At 38.4% G+C, this 22,985-nt stretch overlaps 1 protein-coding gene across 1 annotated transcript in view; it reads left to right on the top strand.

The window, feature by feature from the left end:
- Nucleotides 1-5,930: 5,930 nt before the first annotated feature.
- VPS50 (VPS50 subunit of EARP/GARPII complex) overlaps nucleotides 5,931-22,985 on the top strand; it is an 88,738-nt gene continuing 71,683 nt past the window's right edge. The window contains exons 1-3 of the mRNA XM_089533212.1: nucleotides 5,931-6,049; nucleotides 6,987-7,055; nucleotides 22,785-22,907. Of these exons, the coding sequence (XP_089389338.1) occupies nucleotides 6,017-6,049; nucleotides 6,987-7,055; nucleotides 22,785-22,907 (225 nt within the window). The 5' untranslated portion in view covers nucleotides 5,931-6,016. The remainder of the gene's footprint in view (nucleotides 6,050-6,986; nucleotides 7,056-22,784; nucleotides 22,908-22,985) is intronic.

Raw genomic sequence — 22,985 nt, 5'->3', positions numbered from 1 at the left:
CCTGCTTCATGCAAAAGGACCCCTTCCTTCTGGTGCACAATGAGAGCTTGGTCCAGCAGCTGTGGGGTATATTTGCTAGGGAAATTAGCAGGGAGTTTATCAGTGTCTACCTTGTCTTGCCTTAGGTGATTTGAATATGTGTATACAAAAGACACAGGGAGTGGGAACACCTGTTGGATTAGTGTTCGACATCTTCATTGCCTTTGACCCTATCATAATTCCCCGCTCCGGTATGTTCACAGCAAACACAGCACATGACAAATGGGGCACAGTGTATGAATCACTCAGTACGGATAAAAAATAAATGAGCCTGGAGCACATATGCAGGTAATGCTCACCTTGGCACAGCATACAGCTGAAGAGCAACAAGATGTGCATGTACTAATTTAGAAATGAAAGTGTTCTTTTAGTTATCTTATCCTGTTAGGAGCAGCAACATATTTTTATACCCTGATTAAGGAATAAATATAAAAGACATTGATTCTTAACCCAAAGGGGAAAATATGTGTAAAATTTATTGCAGTTTAATGTGTATTTCTGTGGTTAATTCTAATGCTAGCTCTGGGATTAGCCATTGGGAAAGATCTCTTCAATTGGAAGGAAAAGGGTGGCAAAAATGAGCAGTTTATTGGGTTAGGAATGACAACCTTTGAGATAAATACATTTGGTCTCTGGGTGGAGGTTTAACAGAATCACTTGTTTGGGGAATGTAAAAAAAATAAGGTGAGGGAAAACCTTTGTTTCTGTTTTTGTTGTTGCTTAATTCTTGAAATAATAATAATAATAATAGTAATACCATAATGGGTATCTGGATGGGGTCTATGGATGGACTAAAGCCTGGAAAAGTTATGTCTTAGCCATCATGAAATTATCTTTTACTAATGAGTTTCTATTGATGTTACTATAGTGCCATTAAACATACAACAAAATGCTTCCTGGTTCACTCAAATTGCCAATTCAGACATCCTCTATTGAAATTCAGACATCTTACCTTGAAAATTCTAAGAAAGATGTGAAAAATACTGGAAGAAGTTCTTTCCTAGCAATTTGTTCTCATTCAGATGCCTTGGATCGTACCTTTCCCAACACAATCCAATTATAGATTGAATTGCTATACTAGCTTGTTACAGGGTGCAGAGAATTAATTAACAATGCCTTTGGCTGCACATGCAGAAGTAATCATTCATGCAGTTCCTCATCCTTCTCTATCTTCCTCTCTCCGAACCATTTGGCCTAAGGTCTCTTTCATGCTACATAGTTATAGTACTTTGATATCACTTTAACTGCCCTGGTCACTTCCCATGGAATCCTGGGATTTGTAGTTTGGTAAGGCACCAAAACTCTCTGCTAGAGAATTCTAAATGCCTCGTAAAAGAGGTATTGGAAAGAGAGACTTAAATCCTGTGCCTAAGCTGGCCACAGAGATCCAGAGAAGCACCTCCTCTTCTAAACTCTCTAAACTCTTCTAAACTTCTAAACACCAAATACCAAACCAGGCAGTGCACAGCTTGTGCTGCTGTTTTAAGCAGCCATCCCAGCAAGACAGCCATCTCCTCTCACATCCCACTTGCACTCACTATGGACCCTATCTCACAGGGTTAAAACCTTGGTTTATCCTTCCCAAATTGAGTCCTAATTTGGGAGGCAGCTGGGTGTTATCGCAAAGAAATGGTAGTTTGTTGTGGTACCAGAGCTTTGCTGCTGGGAGTAGCAGTGAAACAACATCTGGATGGTTACACAATCCCTAAGAATGCCCTAGGGACAAATGTATTATTCCTTCAGCTGAGGGTGTTTCCAAGTTGATCCTTTCCGAATTTCTTCTGTAAATAAATTATGCAGGAAATAAGAAATAGTTGCACTCATTAAAAGGTGCATTTCCTTCTCACTGCATACGCCTGGGCTGGAAGGGGAATAGAATTATATATTTTTTTTAAAAATGGTCTACATCAGCTACATTCAGTGTTCAAGTAAAATTCAACTGCTAGTCCAGCCAGCTTCTGTACAATGTGAGATGTATGAAGCTGCCTTCTTGTCCTTTATCTCAACCAATAAAATGTCTTAGGCTGGCTCTGTCCCAGATCTGCAGCAGAATGTAAGTGTAAATGGTGGTGGTGATGGTTGGGTGCCTTCAACTCCTTTCTAACTTATGGCAACGCTAAGGCAAATCTATCATGGAGTTTCCTTGGCAAGTTTCTTCAGAGGGTGTTTGCCACTGCCATCCTGAGAATGAGAGACTGTGATTTGCCCAAGGTCACCCAGTGGGTTTGCATGGCTGATCTAGGATTTGAACCCTGGTCCTTGGAGCCATAATCCAGCACTCGAACCACTACACCACATAGACTAAATATTTCCCTGCCCCATTTTTCGTTTCTTTGCAGAAACACAAAGATAGGAAATAGTTCACCTTCTGGATCAGTTGTACATTTCAGAGCTAGGAAGTAACTGATATACTAGTTACTGTTGTTAACTGTGTATTTTTGCTGTAATGAGCTGAAATGTTGTCACTTTTTAACCTGTAATGTCCAGGGCAGTAATTCACTACTTTTCAAGGGGAAGACAGAAGGGGAAGTGACACACTGAAACCATGAACTGCACTTAGCAACCCAGATCGAATGGATACACACACAAACACACAATTTTTAAAACGTTAGCCTGCCTTTTCTGCCTTCCGCTGTCCTGTTCAAACAAAACAGACTACTTCTGTTGACAGAAATAGAAAGAGAGTCACAGGACCCTATCACATGGGGTTAAAACCCCAGTTTACCTTTCCCAAATTCGGTCCTAATTCAGGAGGCAGACCGTTGTTATTGCAAAGAAAATGCCACTGAATCGTCACCCGGATCCATCCTGTAAGCCGCCTCAGTGACCATTTTTAGAAGTTCATAGAATCATAGAATCATAGAATCGTAGAGTTGGAAGAGACCACTAGGGCCATCCAGTCCAACCCCCTGCCTTGCAGGAAATCCAGATCAAAGCATCCCTGACAGATGGCCATCCAGCCTCTGTTTAAAGATCTCCAAGGAAGGAGACTCTATCACCTTCTGAGGAAGTGCATTCCACTGTCGAACAGCCCTTACTGTCAGGAAGTTCCTCCTAATGTTCAGGTGGAAGCTTCTGACCTCTAAAAATGGCTGCTGAAGCACTTACAGGACCAGGCTGCACCTGGGATGGACCTGGTGCATTCAGTGGTGATTCTCATAATTCCATAGCATTGAGCCATGGCAGCTAAAGTAGTATTGAGTCAGATTATGTCTGCCATGTGGATGCAGCCTCAGGCAGCGTATTGTACTGTTGAACCACTCTTATCACCAGGAAGTAATTAACATTTAGATGGAATCACTTTTCCTGTAGCTTGAATCCACTGCTCTGTGTCCTGTTCTCTGGAGCAGCAGAAAACAAGCTTGCTCCCTTCTCAATATGACATCCCTTCAAATATTTAAACAGGGCTATCATATCACCTGGTAATCTCCTCTTCTCCAGGCTAAACGAACCCAGCTCCCTAAACCCATAATTCATGGTTTCCAGACTTTTCACCATCCTCTGGACACCCTCTGGACAAATAATGGCCAGAAATCCACCATTCCTTATAATAAGAAATACCCGGCAACTTTAGTGCCTCCCCCCATTACCCCTTTTGTTACTTAGTTCTTTATACCCTACCTTTCTCCTGATATAGGGACGCAAGGCGGCTGTCATGCCTCCAGAGCATCTTTGATGCTCTTGAGACATATATTTAGTTGAGATTATATTAGCTTTTCTATGTATTAGTTTAGAAGGGGAAATAGAGATCCACAGCTTTAAGAAAGGCAAGGATTGTGGGAAATCCCAGGGTCTTATGCTGTCTCCCTCTGGTTAGTTTCAGTGTGTAGTAGATTTCAGCCAAGTCAGACCTGGAGAGAGTATTTTCCTTTGACAAAAAGATAAGTCCACAAAAGAAGAAAGATAGTCCTCAGAAGAAGAAAGATAGAATCCACCAAAAAGAGAGCAAGGTATTTAGGAAGGACTATTGAGAAAAAGGAGATCAGTTTCATGTTTTTGTGTTATAACCAGTAAAGCTTTTAGAAACTTAAGAAATTTGTGGACAAGTCTTTTGTTCTGGCTGTGATCCCGAGAGCCAGAGGCCTTACTACACCCAAAGTCCATAGTATTGCTCTTGGGACAAAACAGCGGCGAACAACAAATTTAAAACAGTACAAGTTAAAAACAATAAAGAAGCATTTAAATGTAGATACAAAGTTTTTTTTAAAAAAACAACCCAATGAAACAATTTTATAAAGTTAAACACATTACACATTAAAAATTAAAATGTATTAAAAACTCTATACAAACCTTAAACTCTGAACTGCACAACATTTAAAAGCCCAACCCTCATTAGCAGTAAAGGTCTGATAGCCCAAGAATGGTTTTACTTGATGGCAAATGGAGAGCAGGAATGGGGCCATGCTGGGAGGCAGGGAGTTCCAGAGCCTGGGAGCAGCCACCAAGAAGGCCCTTTCCCTTGTTCCCACCAAATAAGCCAAAGAGGGTGGCGAGACAGAGAGAAGGGTCTAAACATTGGACTAGTAAATGTTGCTTTAAATTTAAACATTTAAATTTCTATAACCAGCTAGAAGCTCTTTAGCATAAGAAGGCTGCATCCACACGGCAGAGATAACCCTGGTTTGACAGCACTTTTAATTGCCACGGCTCAAAGCTATGGAATTCTGGGAACTGCAGTTTGTTGTGGCAACAGAGCTTTGCCAAATGTCACAGTTCCCAGAATTCCATAGCACTGAGCTCCAACAGTTCAAGGTCCAAAGCACACTGCAGCAATATTCCAGTTTGAAGCTGTTTTTAACTGCTCTGGCTCAGTGCTAGGGAATCCTGGGAACTGTAGCTTTGTTTGACATTTAGCCTTCTCTACCAGAGACTGTAGTTTATTGTGGCCCCAGAGCTTTCTGACAGGGAAGGCTCAATGTTTCACAAAAACTACAGTGCCCAGAATTCCCTAGCATCGAGTTAAAGCGGACTCAAACTGGAATATTTTTGCAGTGTGTTTTGGACCATTGATGTTTTAGGCTGTAAACTTTTTCTTTTAAATGTGCCTTCTGTTTCTCCACTTGATACTTATTAAAATGTGAGGATATTTAATAATAATAATAGTATATGTGTGTGTACACACACATATATGTGTGGATATTTAATGTGTGTGTGTGTGTGTGTGTGTGTGTGTATATATATATATAAAATATAAATATATATTTATAATTTTATTATATTTATAAAATATATATTTATAATTTTGCTTATAATTATTATTTATATAATACTATACATATATATGATGTATATATATATATATATGTATGCACATACATATATATTTAATATATTAATATATATATATGTATATTTTTATATTTATAAAAATATAAAATATGTTTATAATTTTATTTATAATTATTTATAATATATATATAAAATTATACATATATATATATATATATATATACACACACACATAATATATATATGTATAATATAATATATATAATAAAAGATCTGTCATGAGGCTGAAGAGATTAAATGTTAAATATATTATATATTTAAAAGTTTTATATATATATATATATATATATATATATATAATTTATTTAACTTTTAAATATTTAACATATTTAACATTTAATCTCTTCAGCCTCATGACAGATCTTCTTGGGCTCATTATAGAATGGTGGTGATTCAAATACATCTGGCGCCTAAATGGTGCTAAAGAGGATTATCTCCTCAGGGAAAATCCGGGAAACAATGCCCGCAAACCTTTATGGGAGTTGTAGTTCTCCACCGAATTTTTTTCAGGCAGAGCTGAGGGAAAAGGGCCTCCTTCCGGACTACAAATCCCATGAACCCACGGGAAAGTGGAAGACAAGCAGGTCAGGTGACGCACAAAATGGCTTCCCCGTGTCAAAGAGAGCATCACTGAGGCCGGGGCTTGACAGGAGCTGGTGAGAGGAGGGTCGGGTGAGGCTTCGCTGCCATGCAGAAGATCAAGTCCCTCATGACCCGCCAGGTGAGGCGGGGAGAGGCTGAAAAGGCTGAGGCCACAGAGAGCCTGGAGGGATTTGGAGGAAAGGAGCCGCAGCAAGCAATGCGGGGTTGGGTTGGGCGTTGTTGCTGCAGCAGAACAAGGCCGGGACTCCTGGGAAGGGGGCTTTCAAGGAGGAAGGGGTCCCAAGGGGTGTGGGTTAAGGGTGACCACCAGGCGTCCTCACTGCAAAGGAGGACGAGGCGCCATGAAATGGAGGACAGAAATCATTGCTTTTGATTTTAATTTGTATGTATAGTGTTGGTATTTTAGTTTTGAGTTAAGGGATAAGTGGGGATGTAATCTTCAGTTGTTTGTATTATGTATTTATTTATGTATTGTATTGTCACCTGCCTTGATCCTTCTGGAAAGGCGGGATATAAATAAAACCTATTATTATTATTATTATTATTATTATTATAATCAAAGCTGAACACAGCTGTAGAAATATACACTCATGCTTCTTAAGTCATGCTCCGAATGGAGTGCCTTCAAGGAAAGTGTAGGATGTGACTAAAATGCAAGACATGACTCATAGAAGTGTAAACCCATAGTATTTCTCTGAAGATGCCAGCCACAGATGCTGGCGAAGTGTCAGGAAGAAACTCTGTTAGAACATGGCCACATAGCCCGAAAAACCCACAAAAAACTATGGATGCCGGCCGTGAAAGCCTTTACATTGGAATTCAGAGAACTTTGAATCTCTGCGTATAGGAAGGAGTTGAACTAGAGTCCAAGTACAATTGGGGTTCCTTCCAGGTCAATGATTCTGTAATTCATATCTGGGCAAATTTACTTATGGGAATAGCTGAAATATGTATAGGTTTGGTTCTCAAGTGTAGGTTAGTTAAACTATTACATGTCTAGTGTTGCAAAGGAAGGTGGTAAATAAATTTCTTATGTCTTTTTTTCCGTCCCCAAGGGTCTCAAAAGTCCTCAGGAGAGTATTCATGATTTGAGCCCCCTTGAGAACTTCAGGATTCCAAGCAAGGTATGACTGACATATGGATTATTGAGCCCTATCTGTTTTCAGCACTTCTTTGGTTTTATAATGTTCAGTCAAAATGTAATATTGACCTGTTACACTTGTGATTGGTAATGGATAGCCTATGGAAGGGTGGTGTATGGGAGGCTGCTGATTGTTTAAGTGGATCATGATTGTGTTTCTGTCAGGATTTCCACTGTTTTGAAGCAATGCCATCCAGCCAGTTTTATATCAACTGACTTGAGCAACTGGAATGGGAAGAACAGCATAAAGAAAAGGGGAATCAAATGTTTGGTAGCTGGACAACCATGAAAAGTGTGATGCTGATTCGGGGGTAAAAGAAAGTGGTGAAAGATGGCCTGAATCCTATTTACAGTCCTAACTTGAGAAGGCCCATTGAACAAATGGGATTTCCCTGTGTGTTGATGCAATGGCTTTCAACTAATCGACAGTATTTCAGCTGATATTTATGGCATTTCGCCAGATGAAGCAAGTTCACACTTGTCCTTCCTAATCCTTTTCCCAGTATTTAATTAATTAATATCCTGCTTTCTCCCCAGCCCTGAAATGAGACTCAAAGCAGGTTACAGCATAAATTAAAACAGAGCACTTAAAACAGTATGAATTATAAAAGTTTAAAAAGCAAAACTTAAAAAGATTATATTTTGTCAGACACAGACTTTCTAATGGAACTTCATCTGCACTTTCAGCATTTTATCCCATCCTGTTTAATTGAATCTCACATATGTTTATTTTTAAGTTTGGAACTGGGAGGATGGTGACTGAGAATAGAAACTTCTCTGTTGTTGAGCTCCTTGGGAGACTTGCCTGGCACTTCTAGGCACCAGGCAAATATTGTTTATCATGCGCTTTTGAGATCTGTGGGTTTTGATTTTGATCTTTTGATTTTATTTTGAGTTGAACCTGTTTTAGTGCCTCTCAATGATTAATCTCTTGATAATTATTATTGTTGTTCTATAGATTGTGTAGAAAGTCTTTCGACTATAAAGTGAGGTATAGATCTGTGATATATATATATATATATATATATATTGTTGAATCTGCTTTTGTTTGTCTTGCATGAGAGGAACAAAGCCTTCATTTGTAGTACCCTATTCAGTTGTTGCCTGCTTAAACTCACTCTCTCTCTCTCTCTCTGTGTCTGCACATGTGTACATATATATACATAAGTGATTCCGTGTGTTGCCTGCAACAAAGTGTTTTCTGTGTGGAAAATTCCTCTTCAACATACTGGTTAGGATAATTATCAGTTTATCAAGCCGTCTTCCAGGATACACCATTGCATTACTTTCCTGGTCCTCTACAGAGAACTCAGTCTTCTTTAGCCTTTGAACATGCTCAGCTTGTACAGAACTGTTATGAGATTGTTGAGGTTTTGCACCTCTTACAAATTCTTTTTTTTTAAATATCTGCAAATGTTGCAGTTCTCAGCATGCTGGCACCGCCCTCTTGATTCTCTGTGAATCATTTTGTCTTATTGACACTTGCCAGATGATTTTGCATTTGCAAGGCGAGATATGCAAATTCCTTGTATTTCTTGGCATATGCATCTGAGTGCAGGAATTTGTGTGGCTGGTTATGCTGGCATGAATGCTTGAGTGATGAAGGAAGGTCAATATAACTTGGTGGAAGAGTGCATACTATACTTACTTAATATCAGATGAGTAGGTATGCAAAAGTGAGTCTGTGAAGTTTTGAACAGCTACTTTGAATTTTCATGAAAAATATTGTTTATGAACGACTAACACAATCCGATGATATCATTTCTGAGCAGTATGCCCATCAATCCAGTTTAAAATGAGTGTTATGACACTCATTCCACTTGTTGCTTTTTTCTGAAATCAATAAGCATTTGTCACATTATACAGAATATTGAATCTTGGCTGTTGTCAGTGTTCAATCAACATAATAATTCAGTTTGTTTTAATTCTCTGTGTATATTGTATGTCTTCAGGTTTCTGAGTTATAGTGCATTTATGGGGTTTTCTTGGCAAGATTTGTTCAGAGGAGGTTTGCCATTGCCTTCCTTTGATGCTGAGAGTATGTGACTTGTCCAAGGTCACCAAGTGGGTTCATGGGCAAGTAGGAATCGAACCCTGGGTCTCCAGCGTTGTACTCCAGTGTTCAAACCACTACACTACTAGACGCAATATTATACTGTATGTGTGGTTTCTCACTCTGTTTTTTTGTATAACTTATTTGGAATACACATTTAGTTGAGAATAATGCCTTTCCATGAAAACTTATTAATGTTATGAGGAACAAGATTATGCTATCATGGCTGGAAATGAACTAATTTCTATTTAAATTGTATTATTTTTTGATACTGTATAAGCAGGATACATGCATGAATAACATTTGGTAGATAACATAAAACCTTATCAAAGATTATCACATATTGTATATACTCATGTATAAGTCTAGAAATTTTAGTCAAAAAATTGACCCAAAAAACCTTAGTTGACTTACCCACAGGTCAGTGTAAGTACTATATTTTAACTCTTATATTAAAAAAGGAAACATCCTCTGGTGAAAGCCAAGAGTGTAATCTGTCCTGGAAGCATTGTGTCCCCTTTACTCTCTCATCCACCCAGCGTTTAGTATGAACATAAACAGTTATGCCTGCTGGGATTTTGTAAGTTCTTTGACATTCTTTTCCTTTGCTTTATCCTTTAGATCCTTTGCTACATGCCCTTAGGTGTTATCCTTGACTTATCTATGGGTCATAGCAAAGTCTATAATGTTGGCCCCAAAGCCTGCACCACTGTAGTGATGCTACTGCCTTTTTCATGTCTTTAAAAACATCTCAGTGTTGCAAACTATTGGGTTGTGGCACTAAACAAGTTCTCTGCTTGTCCATTTCGTTGCCTCAACCCCACCACAGTTCAAAGCACAACCTGAGCCAACATGTGTACCGTGTGATATTCTTCCACTATCATTTAGTGAAGCCACATGGGCAGGGCATGTGATGAAGCCACATCTCTTGATGGAGATGGCTTTCAGTGTTGTCCTTCTCCCACTGCTGCAGTACATTTTACCCCTGTTGCTGCCACAGCCACTACCATCACTTATATTGGCATAATTTTGGCCCCCAAACCTACTCACATCTCATACATGAGGTCGACCTATAGTTTAGTATATATGGTATTTTGACAAAACAAATAGTTAAAGATTGTATTATCTTATAGTTGCCACAGGGAAGGCTAAAATCTATTCCTTGACTTCAGAAATGGTTGTTATTTGAGGTTCTCATGTAAAAGGTAAATGATAGTCAATAACAGAAATTTGCTTCAGCAGTATAATATTAATGTTGGAGTTGAAAAAAGTATAACTAAAATGGGTGCCTAAAAATATTAAACTTTCTTTTTTTTTAGGAAAAATGTGTTTATTGGAAGGCAACAGTATGTACAAGATGGTCACTGGCTCAGGTGGACAGGGCTAGATTTTATGGGAAGTAACTCAGAAATCTCACAGCTACAATTAAAGCAGTCTGCAACAGTTGCTACCTCACCATATCAGAACGAGGTAGTCATGGGAGGGGGTCTCAGGGTCCTGCTGGCATTATGCTCAAGGAAGGTGGCCTGGAAAGTGGTATTGACAGAATGCCAGTCAAGTCAGCAACATTTCTTTTAAGTCTTATCTCAACGGTTTGTATAAAAATAGAAAAGGCCTAAAGAATTCCTCATTACAAAGCTTCGGACGGCAAATCCTCTGTGTTTTGGAAGTGGACGTCTTAGTGCAGTGATGTCCTGGCTCCTTCCACTACCAGCAGCATTAGCTTTTGTCTCTGGCCTTCATACAAACAATAAAGGAATAGCATTTTTTTCCTTCAGTAATTCGCATAGGGGCCATCCAGGGTTTTACTTCATTAAACATCAAACATTTTACTTCATTATGTGGGTTGTGTTCTCATAGGTGGGCTCCCTGCTCTCATCTGTTAATTAACCAAATTATTGATAACTTTCTCAAATAACTATTGGAGATACCCAGTAGTGCACGCTAGGTCTGGGAAATACAGGTTGAATATCTCTGATCTGGAATTCTGGAATCCAAAATACTCAAAAATCCAAAATTGTGTGGCTGAGATAGTGACATCTTTGTTTCATGCACAAAATTATTAAAATATGTATAAAATTACCTTCAGGCTATGTGTATAAGCTGTATATGAAACATAAATGAATTTCATTGTTAGACTTGGGCCCCATCTTCAAGATATCTCATTATGTATGTACAAATATTTCATAATTCAAAAAGAATCTGAAATCTAACACACTTCTGCTCCCAAGCATTTCCGATAAGGGAAGCTGCTGTATGTGGCCCTCCAAATGACTGCAGTTAGTTGTAGTTAGCATGAACAATGGTCAGGGATGATGGAAGTTCTGGACCAACATCATTTGGAACCTTACAATATGACTAAAGTATGACTGCTGTCATTCATTGGTCTCTGGTATTGCTTTCAGATGACTTGTTAGAAGCCATATTTCAGTCCATACATTCTTGTTCTTACATGCCTTCAAGGCAGCTCAGGCTTATGGCAACCCTATCCAAGTGTTTTCTTGGCAAGATTTGTTGTGATATGGTTTGCCATTGCCTTCATCCAGTGGGTTTCCATGGTTGAATTAGGGATTTGATCTCCTAGATTCCTAGTCCAACATTCAGATCTTTTATCACAGAAAAGATTTAGATTAAGTGGAAAAAATGTATAAGATAACTGGAAAGAGATCTAATGGGGGGGGGGGGGGATGAAGAATTCATATAGAGGCAGAGGATCAAGAAGTAAAAAGGAAACGAAGGTCTGATGGACTAAATTAGCTCCAAATCATCAAAGGGAGGAAGTATTATGTAATGATTTGTAATTTGTCAATTTAGGTAGTTGTGTAATTGCCTCATATAAAATCAATAAAATATAAAATGATTTTTTTAAATCACAGACTAGAGATAAACTGGCTAGTTTCTAAGCGGTCACAGAACTGCTACATAGATTGCATAGCTTGTTCCGTCAGGTAATTGGAGTTGAAATTGAGTGGAGAAAATAAAAGTGAGGGATAATATATCTATTTTACAGTCTACTGTGTGTTTGTTTGGATGGCTGTGTTACGCAGACTTCTTGCAAGAAGGCTGAACAGAGCAATATGTACCATATGTTTTGCACAGGGACCATGAGAGCAGCAGTACAATGGTGGCTGCAATGGAAAGACACTCTCTTCATAGGCTGCATCCGCACTGCAGAAATAATCCAGTTGGATACCGCTTTAAGTGCTCCACTCTGGTGCTGTGACAAATTCCAGTTCCCAGAATCCCATGGCCTTGAGCCACGGCACTTAAAGCAGTGTCAAACTGGACTATTTCTGCGGTGCAGTTGCAGACATAGTCCATCAGGTGATGCCAACTGCTTCTCCATTTTATCTAATGTACACAGAGATATATTTTTCTACTTAGATTTAAATGTTGGGCTACAATGCCCTTTGTTGGTGAAGCTTATGCTGACTCAGAATGGCAGGGATAGTGCTTTTGTTTTTGTTTTTTTCACTCAGTTGCACAAGAACTGTAACCACTGGTTGCAATATCTTTTACCTGTTCCAAGTTATGGAAGGAAGCAGGCTGAGAAGGTAGGCTGGGGAAGCCATCTGAAACCTCATTGTATTCTTTGATTGCCTTTAGGAATGTGGTTTGAGTAGTTGGTCTACATTAGTCAACCATTTGCGTAGGGTTTGGTAAAAATGAACGAGGCAAGTTAGAAAACATGCCCAGTACTTGTCCAGATTTAAAGCCCATGCTTTCTTTTGTTTTGCTTGGTTACTAATCTCAGGATTCAGTTTAACACAGAGAACTGGTGTACATCAAGTGCAGTAAAAAGAATAAAAAATAAAAATGAATACAGGAATGTAATAATATTAAACTAACACTAAAAAACAGTAGCGCCTGAGAGCCAGCGTGGTGTAGTGCTTTGAGTGTTGGACTATGATTCTGGAGAGCAGAGTTCAAATGCCTCCTCAGCCATGAAACCAACTGGGTGACCTTGGACAAGTCACACTCCCTCAGCCTCAGAGGATGGCAATGGCAAACCCCCTCTGAAGAAACTTGCCGGGGGAACCCTGTGATAGATTCGCCTTACTTTGAATAAGTTTGCCATAAGTTTGAAATGACTTGAAGACAAAACAACACACACACACTAGAAATTTAATGTTCCTGGAAATTTTGAAACCATGAAGGACACACACACACACACACACACACACACACCATTTCCCTATTTTTTTCAGGGGGGAAATAGAAAAAGTGCTATTAGTATCGATACACAGATTGAAAATCACTTCCTTACTCAGCAAGAAAAAAAAGGTGCTATATACAAAATATGGTCCATTAAACAATTTTTAAAAATATTGTTTGAAGTTTGATATGACTTTATCATGTTTGGCATATCAAAAATACAGTTCAGACAGACAATATATATAAACTGAATTCTCTTTTATTTTTATTTTTATTTTTAAATTTATTTGTTTGTTTTTCTTATAGTTAGAGCCACAAAGTCCTGAACTGTAAGGAATCTCTTTGGTTCACATTATTAGGAGCAAGCTAAAAATGTAAACAATACAGAAGAAACCATCAACATTAATAAAACAAAGGGCATTATTTTGTCCCCTGTCGTCTCTTATAGTGTCAAGCAGATACAAAACATTTCTTTCCATAAAAGGAACTGAGAAAATGATCCCAAGACCAAGAATGCCAAAGATCATACTGTGCATTGTAAATCTCACATACAGGTCCTGCTGTTATATAGGGTATTTTTGGAAATAATTTTGTAGGATCAAATGTATGAACTCTGTCCTATTTCCCTGTTTTTTCACACTTTTATGCAATACAGTCCTAGAACAAAATAACATAATCCAGGATAACACAGAAGAATATCATGTTGTATATTGGGAAAACAGTATGGTAAGGAAAAGAAAACTGCAGAGGCATTTTAACTAGTTCCTTCTTCAGTGGCACTCAGCGTGTTTAGCAATTGTAACCAAGCCACTAAGATTAAGGAGCTTATCTCATGAACAAATAATAAATAATAAATAAATAATGAAAGCTTTATTTTTACCCCGCCTCTCTGCCAGAAGACAAGTAAGCCAATTTACCTCGTTCAGCTTGAATTCAGGATCTGGGATGCCCACGGATGTTATCATACCTAAGTCGTCGCCTATCTAGCCAGGATACTGCCACCAGGATGCATCCTGGGTCAAAGCCTCTCTCAGCCAGCACTTTTTCGAAGTCAGGGAGCTTCCAACTTCAAAAATTGGCAGCGGCATCCCTGCTAGATAGGTGGTGATTTTGGTATGATAACATCCAGGGGCATCCCGCATCCTGAATTCAAGCCAGAAGAGGTAAGTTGTCATATTTGTTCATGAGATAAGTGTAATAACAAACCTTTAGGTATAAATATTTAAACAAGGAGAAGGCCAGAGCTTGTCACCTCAGGCTATGGCTAGGCTATTCAGTGCCATATCCTCTGTCTTACAGCTGAACACTTTAAAGCCCTGAGGAGCTCTAGTTTGAATTTTTACACTGAAGAATTTAGTGTCAATTTCAAAGTTATTATTTGCTTGGTTACTACAACAAAACATATTATACGCCATAGAAGAAGTGGTAAGTTGAAAAACATTTGGTTATTTTCTTATTTTGGATGATGTTCCAATATTTCTGTGTTATATTCATATGAAGTAATGTTTTTATGTCTTTCCTATCATACTGTATTTCTGTGAGATTTACATTTGAATGTTAAGTTTTTATAGTATCAAATTCCAGTATTCATTTTCCTGGCTGTATTTGTTGCTTCCCAATTTAATTAGATTATTTCATGTTGGGTTTTATTTTTTGTTTGTTTTTGTACTGATTTCAGGATTTCATAACATTCAATGCAAGATATTCGAATTATTGCTGGCTGATAGATATTCTTGTCATACTAATGGCTGGAGAAATAATTTGTGCTATTCCTGTTATACTTATATTTGGAGGAGTAATTTCTGCTATTGTTTTGGACTTTATATCTGTAATCAAGAGTGATAATATTACTTGAAATCAAAACATTAATGAATGAAATTAATACCTTTACAGCTCTGGAAGAATTTTGAGGAGAGTGAATTGGGAGTACGGTAGTTATATTAATCTGTTACAGCAAAAACAACAAGGAGTCTTGTTGCAGCTTAAAGACCGACAAGTTTTATTTGGCATAGGCTTTGGTGAACTCCAGCTACTTTATCGGATGAATAGACAGCTGTTCATACACATATTTGGTGGAGGCATGCTGGGGTTATGATATTTTTTCCATTTCCCTTCTTCCAACAACCTCCTCCTGCTCCATGTATATATATATCTATCTACCCAGGATCCTGTTACACTACACAGTTATAGCAGTATGATGCCACTTTAACTGACATGGCAACATACTGTGGAATTCTGGGATTTGCAGTTTGGCAAGACAGCGAAGCTCTTTGGTAGAGAATTCTAGGATATCCCTGTCTAAGCTGCAAATCACAGGATTTCATAGGATGTTGCCATTGCGGTTAAAGTGGTATTATAATACTATAAGTGTGTAGTGTAAAAGGGCCATTAGAGTCTGCACAAGCTTTGGCCAAATAACATAATATTGTAGCACTTAGTCTAACAAGTTTTGTTCGTCTTGGCATCATTTTCTCATTTCTTGTGCCACAGTATTCCGTTGTTATTTTAACCTATCTGTTGGATTTGACAAAAAACATTGATATTAAGCCAAACAGCAGTTTTCTGTAAAACACTTAGAAAGGTTAAAGATGTATATTCATCTAAAATACTGATTTTGCAGACTTTCTCTTCTGTAATGTCCTTTTCTTGAGCAGAACAAGATGTAAATCCAGTTAGCTTTCTTGTTTGTAAAGCATAATACAGTAATGTAAATCATAAACAATGTAAATCATTGTTTCAGCCTGCTAATGTAGTTAGGGTGGAAAGTCACAACAGTTCTTGTTTCTAGCAAGTAAGGCCCTTGTGAATTTTTATTTCATAGATGAAATAAGCTGCATGGTGATCGTGACATCAGTTTCAGTACTTATGCTTTATTTGCTGTTTTGTGTCACAGTGAACTAGCAGTTTTATTTTTCTTTTGTGCTATCTCTTTCCACAATTTATTTTGGAGGATGCTGCATGTTTACTTTTGTCAGTATTAAGCGCATTCCTCTTATACTAAAAATGTGGTGGGTTCATAATTAAGGTTCTAGTGCAAGTGCTGGCCTCCCAGAGCCAGAGGTTCTTGGGTGAGACAAATTATAATTATACACTTCAGTCAAGTTTCACGCTTGGCTATGGGACAAAGAGAGCTTTGGTCTCCTTGGTGAAAGATCTTCCTACGAATTGGGAAGAGGTAATGTGTTGCTTTTGGTTGTACTGAATCTAGGAGTAGCTTTAGATAGCATTTGCCATGGTGTCCTTCTGGTCTACTTTGCTAGGATGGGACTTGGAGGCAGCATTTTATGGTGACTCTGTTCCTTCCTAGAAGAACAAGTTAACATGGTGGTGCTGGAGTACTTGGTTGATTTCTAGGCCTGTGAATATTTGGCTTGTGGAGTCTCTCATGATTACACTTATCCCCAGTACTATTTTCTGCTTGTAACTGCTGAGAGATGTTGTTGAGGTTTGGGATTCATTACCATCAGTATTCTGATGATGATTAACTACAGTACTTCTCTTTTCCTCTGAATTCTAAGGAAGCTGTTTTGGTTCTAAAGCAGTGTCTAGCATTAGTAATGGGTTAGATGAGGGCAAAGAATTTGAAGCTTAATCCAGACAAGAGAGAGGGGCTGTTTGTTAGTCAAAAGGCAGATTAGGCAACAGAGATCTAGCCTGTCCTGCAAGAGGCTACACTTCCTCTAAAGATAAAGACTTGCAGTTTGGGGGTACTCCTGGATTCAGCCCTGAGCCTGGATCCACAGGTTTCTGCAGTGGCCAGGGGTGCGTTTCAACAGTTACTGCACCAACTGTGCTGGATCTTTTAGAGATCTGATCTAGCCACAGTGACACATTCCTTAGTTGCATTCTGTTTAAATTATTGTAACATGCTCTATGTGAATAGGATTCAGATCCTTCCAAAGGATTCAGAGAGCTGTGGCCAGCCTGTTAACTGGAGCTGGTTATGGGAAATTCATATGCTCCATATTAAAATACGGTAGCTCCACTGGGCACCACTCTGTTTCCAGGAACAATTCACGTGCTGGTTATGATCTATAAAGTACTATACACCTCAGGTCTAGGGTGCGTGATAGACTGTATTTTCTGGTACAAGGCTGCTTAGGCATTGAGATCTTCACAAGAAAGGTCTTCACTTGGTCCAGCCACCTACATAGAGATGTCTAGTGGGAACACTGGAAAGGACCTTCTCAGTAACTGCCTCTGCAGTCTCTTCTTAAGAGCTAAATGAGCTCTCAATGCCCTTTGTTGGAAGATAGATACTTTTTTCTATTCCACTAGGTTTTCAGGAATTAACTGATTAAGCTTTAATAGGATGCTGTACTGTTTTCAATTGTTTTTATGTTTTTCCCCTGTTGGGTTTGATTTGATTTGTAAGCCACCTTGAGTTCTGATTCTGACAAGAAAGGTGAGATGTAAATAAAGAGGAGGGAAGTAATAATTGCAATCATAAAAACGGTTTTTAAAGGTCAGGTTTCCCAGATCCATTTGGCCCACACTGTTTAGAATAACAGATTTAACCTACCTGACTTCACACAAAGACTTATTTTTAAAAAGGGAATTATCAATCCTAACCATCACTACCATCACCAAATTCTGACATTGTATCTGTTAGTTATTAATGCCTGAAATGAATTGTCAGTGTTATCAGTGTACCTCTCTGCACCTATGGGGAACATGTGGTGGAAAGAAACACGGAAGGCTGTTAATTAATGTTTACAGAGTTACAGCAGGAACAATATACATTACAGTTAAATTCATCCAAGAGTATTTATAATCTGGGACAGGGAAAAGATGTGCATATGAAGCTAGTCAGTCACTTTCATTGTGTTGGGGTTTTCAGATGTAATTGAGTATGTGGGAAGCATCTTTCACCTCAACATTAGGAAGAACCTCCTGATAGTAAGAGCTGTTTGACAGTGGAATACACTACATTAGAGTATGGTGTACTTTTCTTCTTTGAAGGTTTTTAAACAGATGTCTGTCAGGGCTACTTTGTATATTCCTATGTGGTGGGGTTGGACTGGGTGGCCCTTGAGGTCTCTACCAACTTTATGGTTCTATGATTCTATGATCTTCTGTTGCTTTGATTTTTAGCATGAACACAATAGAAGTCACGCCTGTGCCACTGCTGTGTGCTGATAGGTTTGTTTTTATAGGCTAACTCCATGTCTTCATTATTCAAAGGACTGGTTGCATGTATTCGTCCCTCAGGTCATTCCACCTGGCCATTTTCAAGTAAGGCATTTCGCAGTTTTAGTAGCATGGTGGGTAATATCTGGGAGTTTGGAGGTACATTGGCTACATGGAGTCTCTTTGCTCCCCCCCACTCCCACAGCATAGAAGAAAATATTGAAGAGGTTTACCTTCAAGAATACACCCCCCCCCCCAAAAAAAATATCCCAAGGTGCATGCTCTCTTCACTCCATACGAAAAGATTAGCATTTCTAGGTGGATTTTGGGACCATAAATCTTCATGTAAACAGAACCTGCGGTAGCGTATGCATCTTTAAATGAAAATTGCACTCTTAACAATAAAATGATCCTTTATTCTCATTTTTCTCTAGTGGGCCAATGATGGGGGCAGAGTTTGGAGTGATGCAACTTATCCTGCACACACAGAAGCTCAATGTGAAACTGGCTGAACACCAGAATAGGGAACAGATTACCAGTTAACTTCCATCAGATGTAGCTAACATAGTTGTAAAGGAAGATGGGAACTGCACTCTAAGAGATACAAAGATTTTCCCTGCCTTACACAAATGCATCTGGTGACAGCTGCACAGGCTCTTTGGTCTACTAGTGTCTTGCTGGGTGGGGGATTCTGGGAGGTGAGTTGTAGTCCAAAAATGTAACTGGTCCAAGTTTGTTTTGTCAGTGTGCAATCCAGTTCATTTCAGATGTGCTTGCACATGACAGCAAATTGCTTAGAGAACAAGAACGAGAACAAGTTCATATGTAAATCGTGCTCTCTTGGTGGTTCAGAATAGTGGTGGCTTATACATTGCATATTGCAGACTGGTGAGAGTAGCGCAGGCAGTAGTAGTTGTAGCATGACTGGACAACAAACAAAGGGCTCATGGACCTTATCATGGCAAAGTCGTGCTGTCTAGACCACAGTTCTGGACAATGTCTTGCCATGTCCTGTAGTTTAGTGCTGGACAAAAAGCAAAACTACGCTAATGCATTTAACAATGGAGAGAAATTACAGTGGGTCTGTACAGCATCACTTAGGGTACTGAAATGGCAATAGCTTGCATTTTGAATGTGATTTATGCAGAGTATTGCCCATGACAAAATGGATGTTGATTTCTATAACTAGGAAAGAGCTACTTAAATCATTGAGTGTGCAATCTTACAATACTTTCCTGGGAACAGATCTTGCAGAACTCAGCAGGATTTACTTCCCAATAAATATGCATCATGTTGCATAATAATTGGTTTGAATTATATTTCCCATTGATTTAAAAACAAGAATGGTCCAGTTTGGTGTAGTGGTTTGGATGTTGAACTAAGACTCAGAGAGACCAGGTTCAAATCCCTGTTCAGCCATGAAAGTCGATTGGGTGACCTACGGCAAGTCACATACTCTCAGTCTTAGAAGAAGGCAATGGCAAAAACCTATGGTAACTAAATATTGGCAAGGAAACTATGGCCTGTTACAGACAGCCAAAATAAAGCTGCTTCGAGTCACAGTGGAGGTATGGTGTTTCAATGATGCATGCGTCCTAAGAGTCCAGAAGCTACACCAAAGCCACGCTCCAATCCTTAGGGCTGGAGTGTGGCTTTGGTGAGGCTTCTGGACTCTTAGGACTCATGCATCATTGAAACACCATACCTCCACTGTGACTCGAAGCAGCTTTATTTTGGCTGTCTGTAACAGGCCAAAATGATAGGTTGCCATACGTTAGAACTAACTTGAAGGAACATAACAACAAAGAAACAATAAAAAATGTATTTGGTTGCTGCAATAAATAGAACATAATTGTTTTCTACTAAATAAAGTTTTTCCATGATCTCAGAACAAATAAAAAAATTTTAAAAAGGTAATTTAGCAGACATTCCTTTTGTTTTGTTGAATTATACTTCTCTTTGGACAAAGGATTTGTCTTGCACTTTTTATCCTTGAAGGATAGTAAGGAAAATGCTATCGCTGGACCCTTCATGTATAAATCTCATTTAAAAATGTAATTTGCTTCCAAGTAAATGTTTATTTATGCATTTATTTCAAAATGTTAAATAACTGTTTTAAACTGTAATTTCATAGGTAATCCACATGATGGCACTTTAATAAAACTAATGAGGACATCCAAGCACTGACTAGGAAGTCAGAACATTGTTGCATAAAAAAATAGATCAACAGACTAGTTGAAGATGCCACCTCTTATATTAATGTATTCCCCCCCCCCCTTTATCTCACAATATGCTGCTGAATCAAAAACACTTATAAATCTCTCCCACACAACCAAATTAAGCGCTGATGTTTCTTTCCAAATTACCACTTGAATAGTTACAGTTTGCTTAGTTGTCCTCTAGAACAATTTGCATTTTATAGGGTAGGTTTTCAGGGAAGGGATGCTCATCCTCTATTCTGCATGGCTCCATTTTAAAAGTGTTACTATGTTTCACATGTTCCCTTTTCCCTCTCCCTCATGATAAGACTAGAACTGAGAGAGGGGAAAGTAAAATGCTTCTGCCATTCATCAGATGATGGCAGTTATACATCCATTTGTCACAACAATAGATGAAAAGAATATTTGGGGATAGACCTGGTTCATTTGCTGCTTGAGCAGTGCCAAGCCTTCAGTAGGTATCCAGTAATGATTCCTGGTCTTAGAAATTCAGAGTACCATGTTCGCTTGCACACTTCTTCCCCTTGCCCCTAAATTCCTTTTGAAGCTAACCATTGTGTAGTGTGCAATGAAGTCCTAAGCCATAGTAAGGTTTAGATCAATTGTTTTTGCAGGTCCTGGCTCCTGCTCCTGCTTGAATGGGTTTGCTGACCATGATTCCTATTAAGACTGGTATAGATGTAAGAGTGTACCATGGTTGGGTCCAGGGAGGGAGAGGAGAAGGAATTTACATGGTAGGTGTGAGTAAATGGAAAAGAAAAAGGATTGTACAAGCTTGTGATGTATTTCCAATTGCGATTAGGAATGTAGGCATGTTATGTTTCCTATATGCCAAAATCTTGGAAGACCTCTCTTTTTACAAGAGAAGCAGCAGAGAAAAACTGCTTAAAGCTCCCTTTCTTATTATTTTGTTCAGTATTTTTGCTCTGTTTTAGACACCTCACTTTTCTCAGCTAATCTACTATTTAAAGCAAACTGCCAATTATTATTGGGCATCATATAAATACTATAAAATATACTCGGCTCTTAGATGTTTTACTTTATGTGCTTCCATGTTACCAATAAAACCTAGGATAATCAGTAAGTGGTTCTGATTTCTTCTCTTTAATATAAAAATTGAAGTTTCATTGTGCGGTTGCTGTTTTTAGTGTCTTCCTGATTGGTTTCTATTTGGTTAAACTGTAAATTAGTCATGCAAGCAGAAATCAAGTTGAAAAATTAATGCAGTAGCTTTTAGAGGAGTCAAATGAAAGCTTTAGGCAAATGTACCATGATAATTAAGCGAATGGAAAATGATTTTATTGCAGTCAAAAGTCTAATTAATATTTAGATACATTTAATTAAACTTGCGATATTGTGGAACTGTTGTTCTGTTTTCAGGTAATATGATATGCAGCTATGTAAAACTTCAGGGTGACAAATGAAACATCTCTGTTTCTCATTAAATGGGTTAGAGTAGCCACTGGCAACTTTAGTGTTGCTAGGCATAGACACTGCTGTGCTAATAAGAAAGAAAATTATGTGTTGATGTTTGTCTACACAGGGATTGTACAGTATAAGGGGTAGCTCTGCTCCATATTCACTGCTGGAGAAGCAAGAGAGAATGATTACCTTATTTTTTCTTAATAGAGGGGGACAAAATACTCTAAAAATTTTATTCTTCTTACAATAGTGTGGCAAAGCAAAATCACTCTTGAATTGGCAGGAGGAGATAACCTCTTTGCTGCAACTTATTATATTTTGGGTATTAGATGGTGTCACTTTAGGTTTCACTGTAAGGTCTGACAACCATTTGTGAAGCAGTGTCCGAACTGTTTTGAACCATAGAGAAGTGGGGAGGCTATGGGATGCTTCTCACAATTTAAACTGTCAGTGCCTAAACCTATAAAGAACCAACTTTTATTATTGGCTCTTTTGGTAGTAGAGATCCACAAAATAGCATTCCATATTGCAACCATGTGTGAGACAGTGACATTTCTTAAGATTTTGCATAAAGGATATACCTTTGAACAAAGTAAGAAAGTTACAGCTCTTTCTGTAGTGTTCATAACCCCTTTCATGCGCTACATTTTCTAAGTGGCCTTTGGAAAGTAAATTGGATTAATGATCCTATGCCAATATGTAATGCTTTATTCATCTATCTTATGTGTTTAAGGAGGAACTTAGAGAACTACGGGAACAACCGACTGATCCTCAGGCACAGCAAGAAATAATTAACAGCATTGAAGAAGTTTATTTTTCCAATGATTCCTTTGATATTGTGAAGCATGAATTGGAGGTAAGAACTATCTTTGAATCAGAATAACAAGTCTTTTCAAGAGAATTTCTGAAATACATTTTATTCTTCAGTGTACTT

Source organism: Sceloporus occidentalis, unplaced genomic scaffold (assembly GCF_023333645.1).
Source record: "Sceloporus occidentalis isolate IW3139 unplaced genomic scaffold, rSceOcc1.0.p SCAF_7, whole genome shotgun sequence".
In the NCBI taxonomy this organism is placed as follows: Eukaryota; Metazoa; Chordata; class Lepidosauria; order Squamata; family Phrynosomatidae; genus Sceloporus; species Sceloporus occidentalis.
This window is presented reverse-complemented; position numbering and strand designations above follow the sequence as displayed.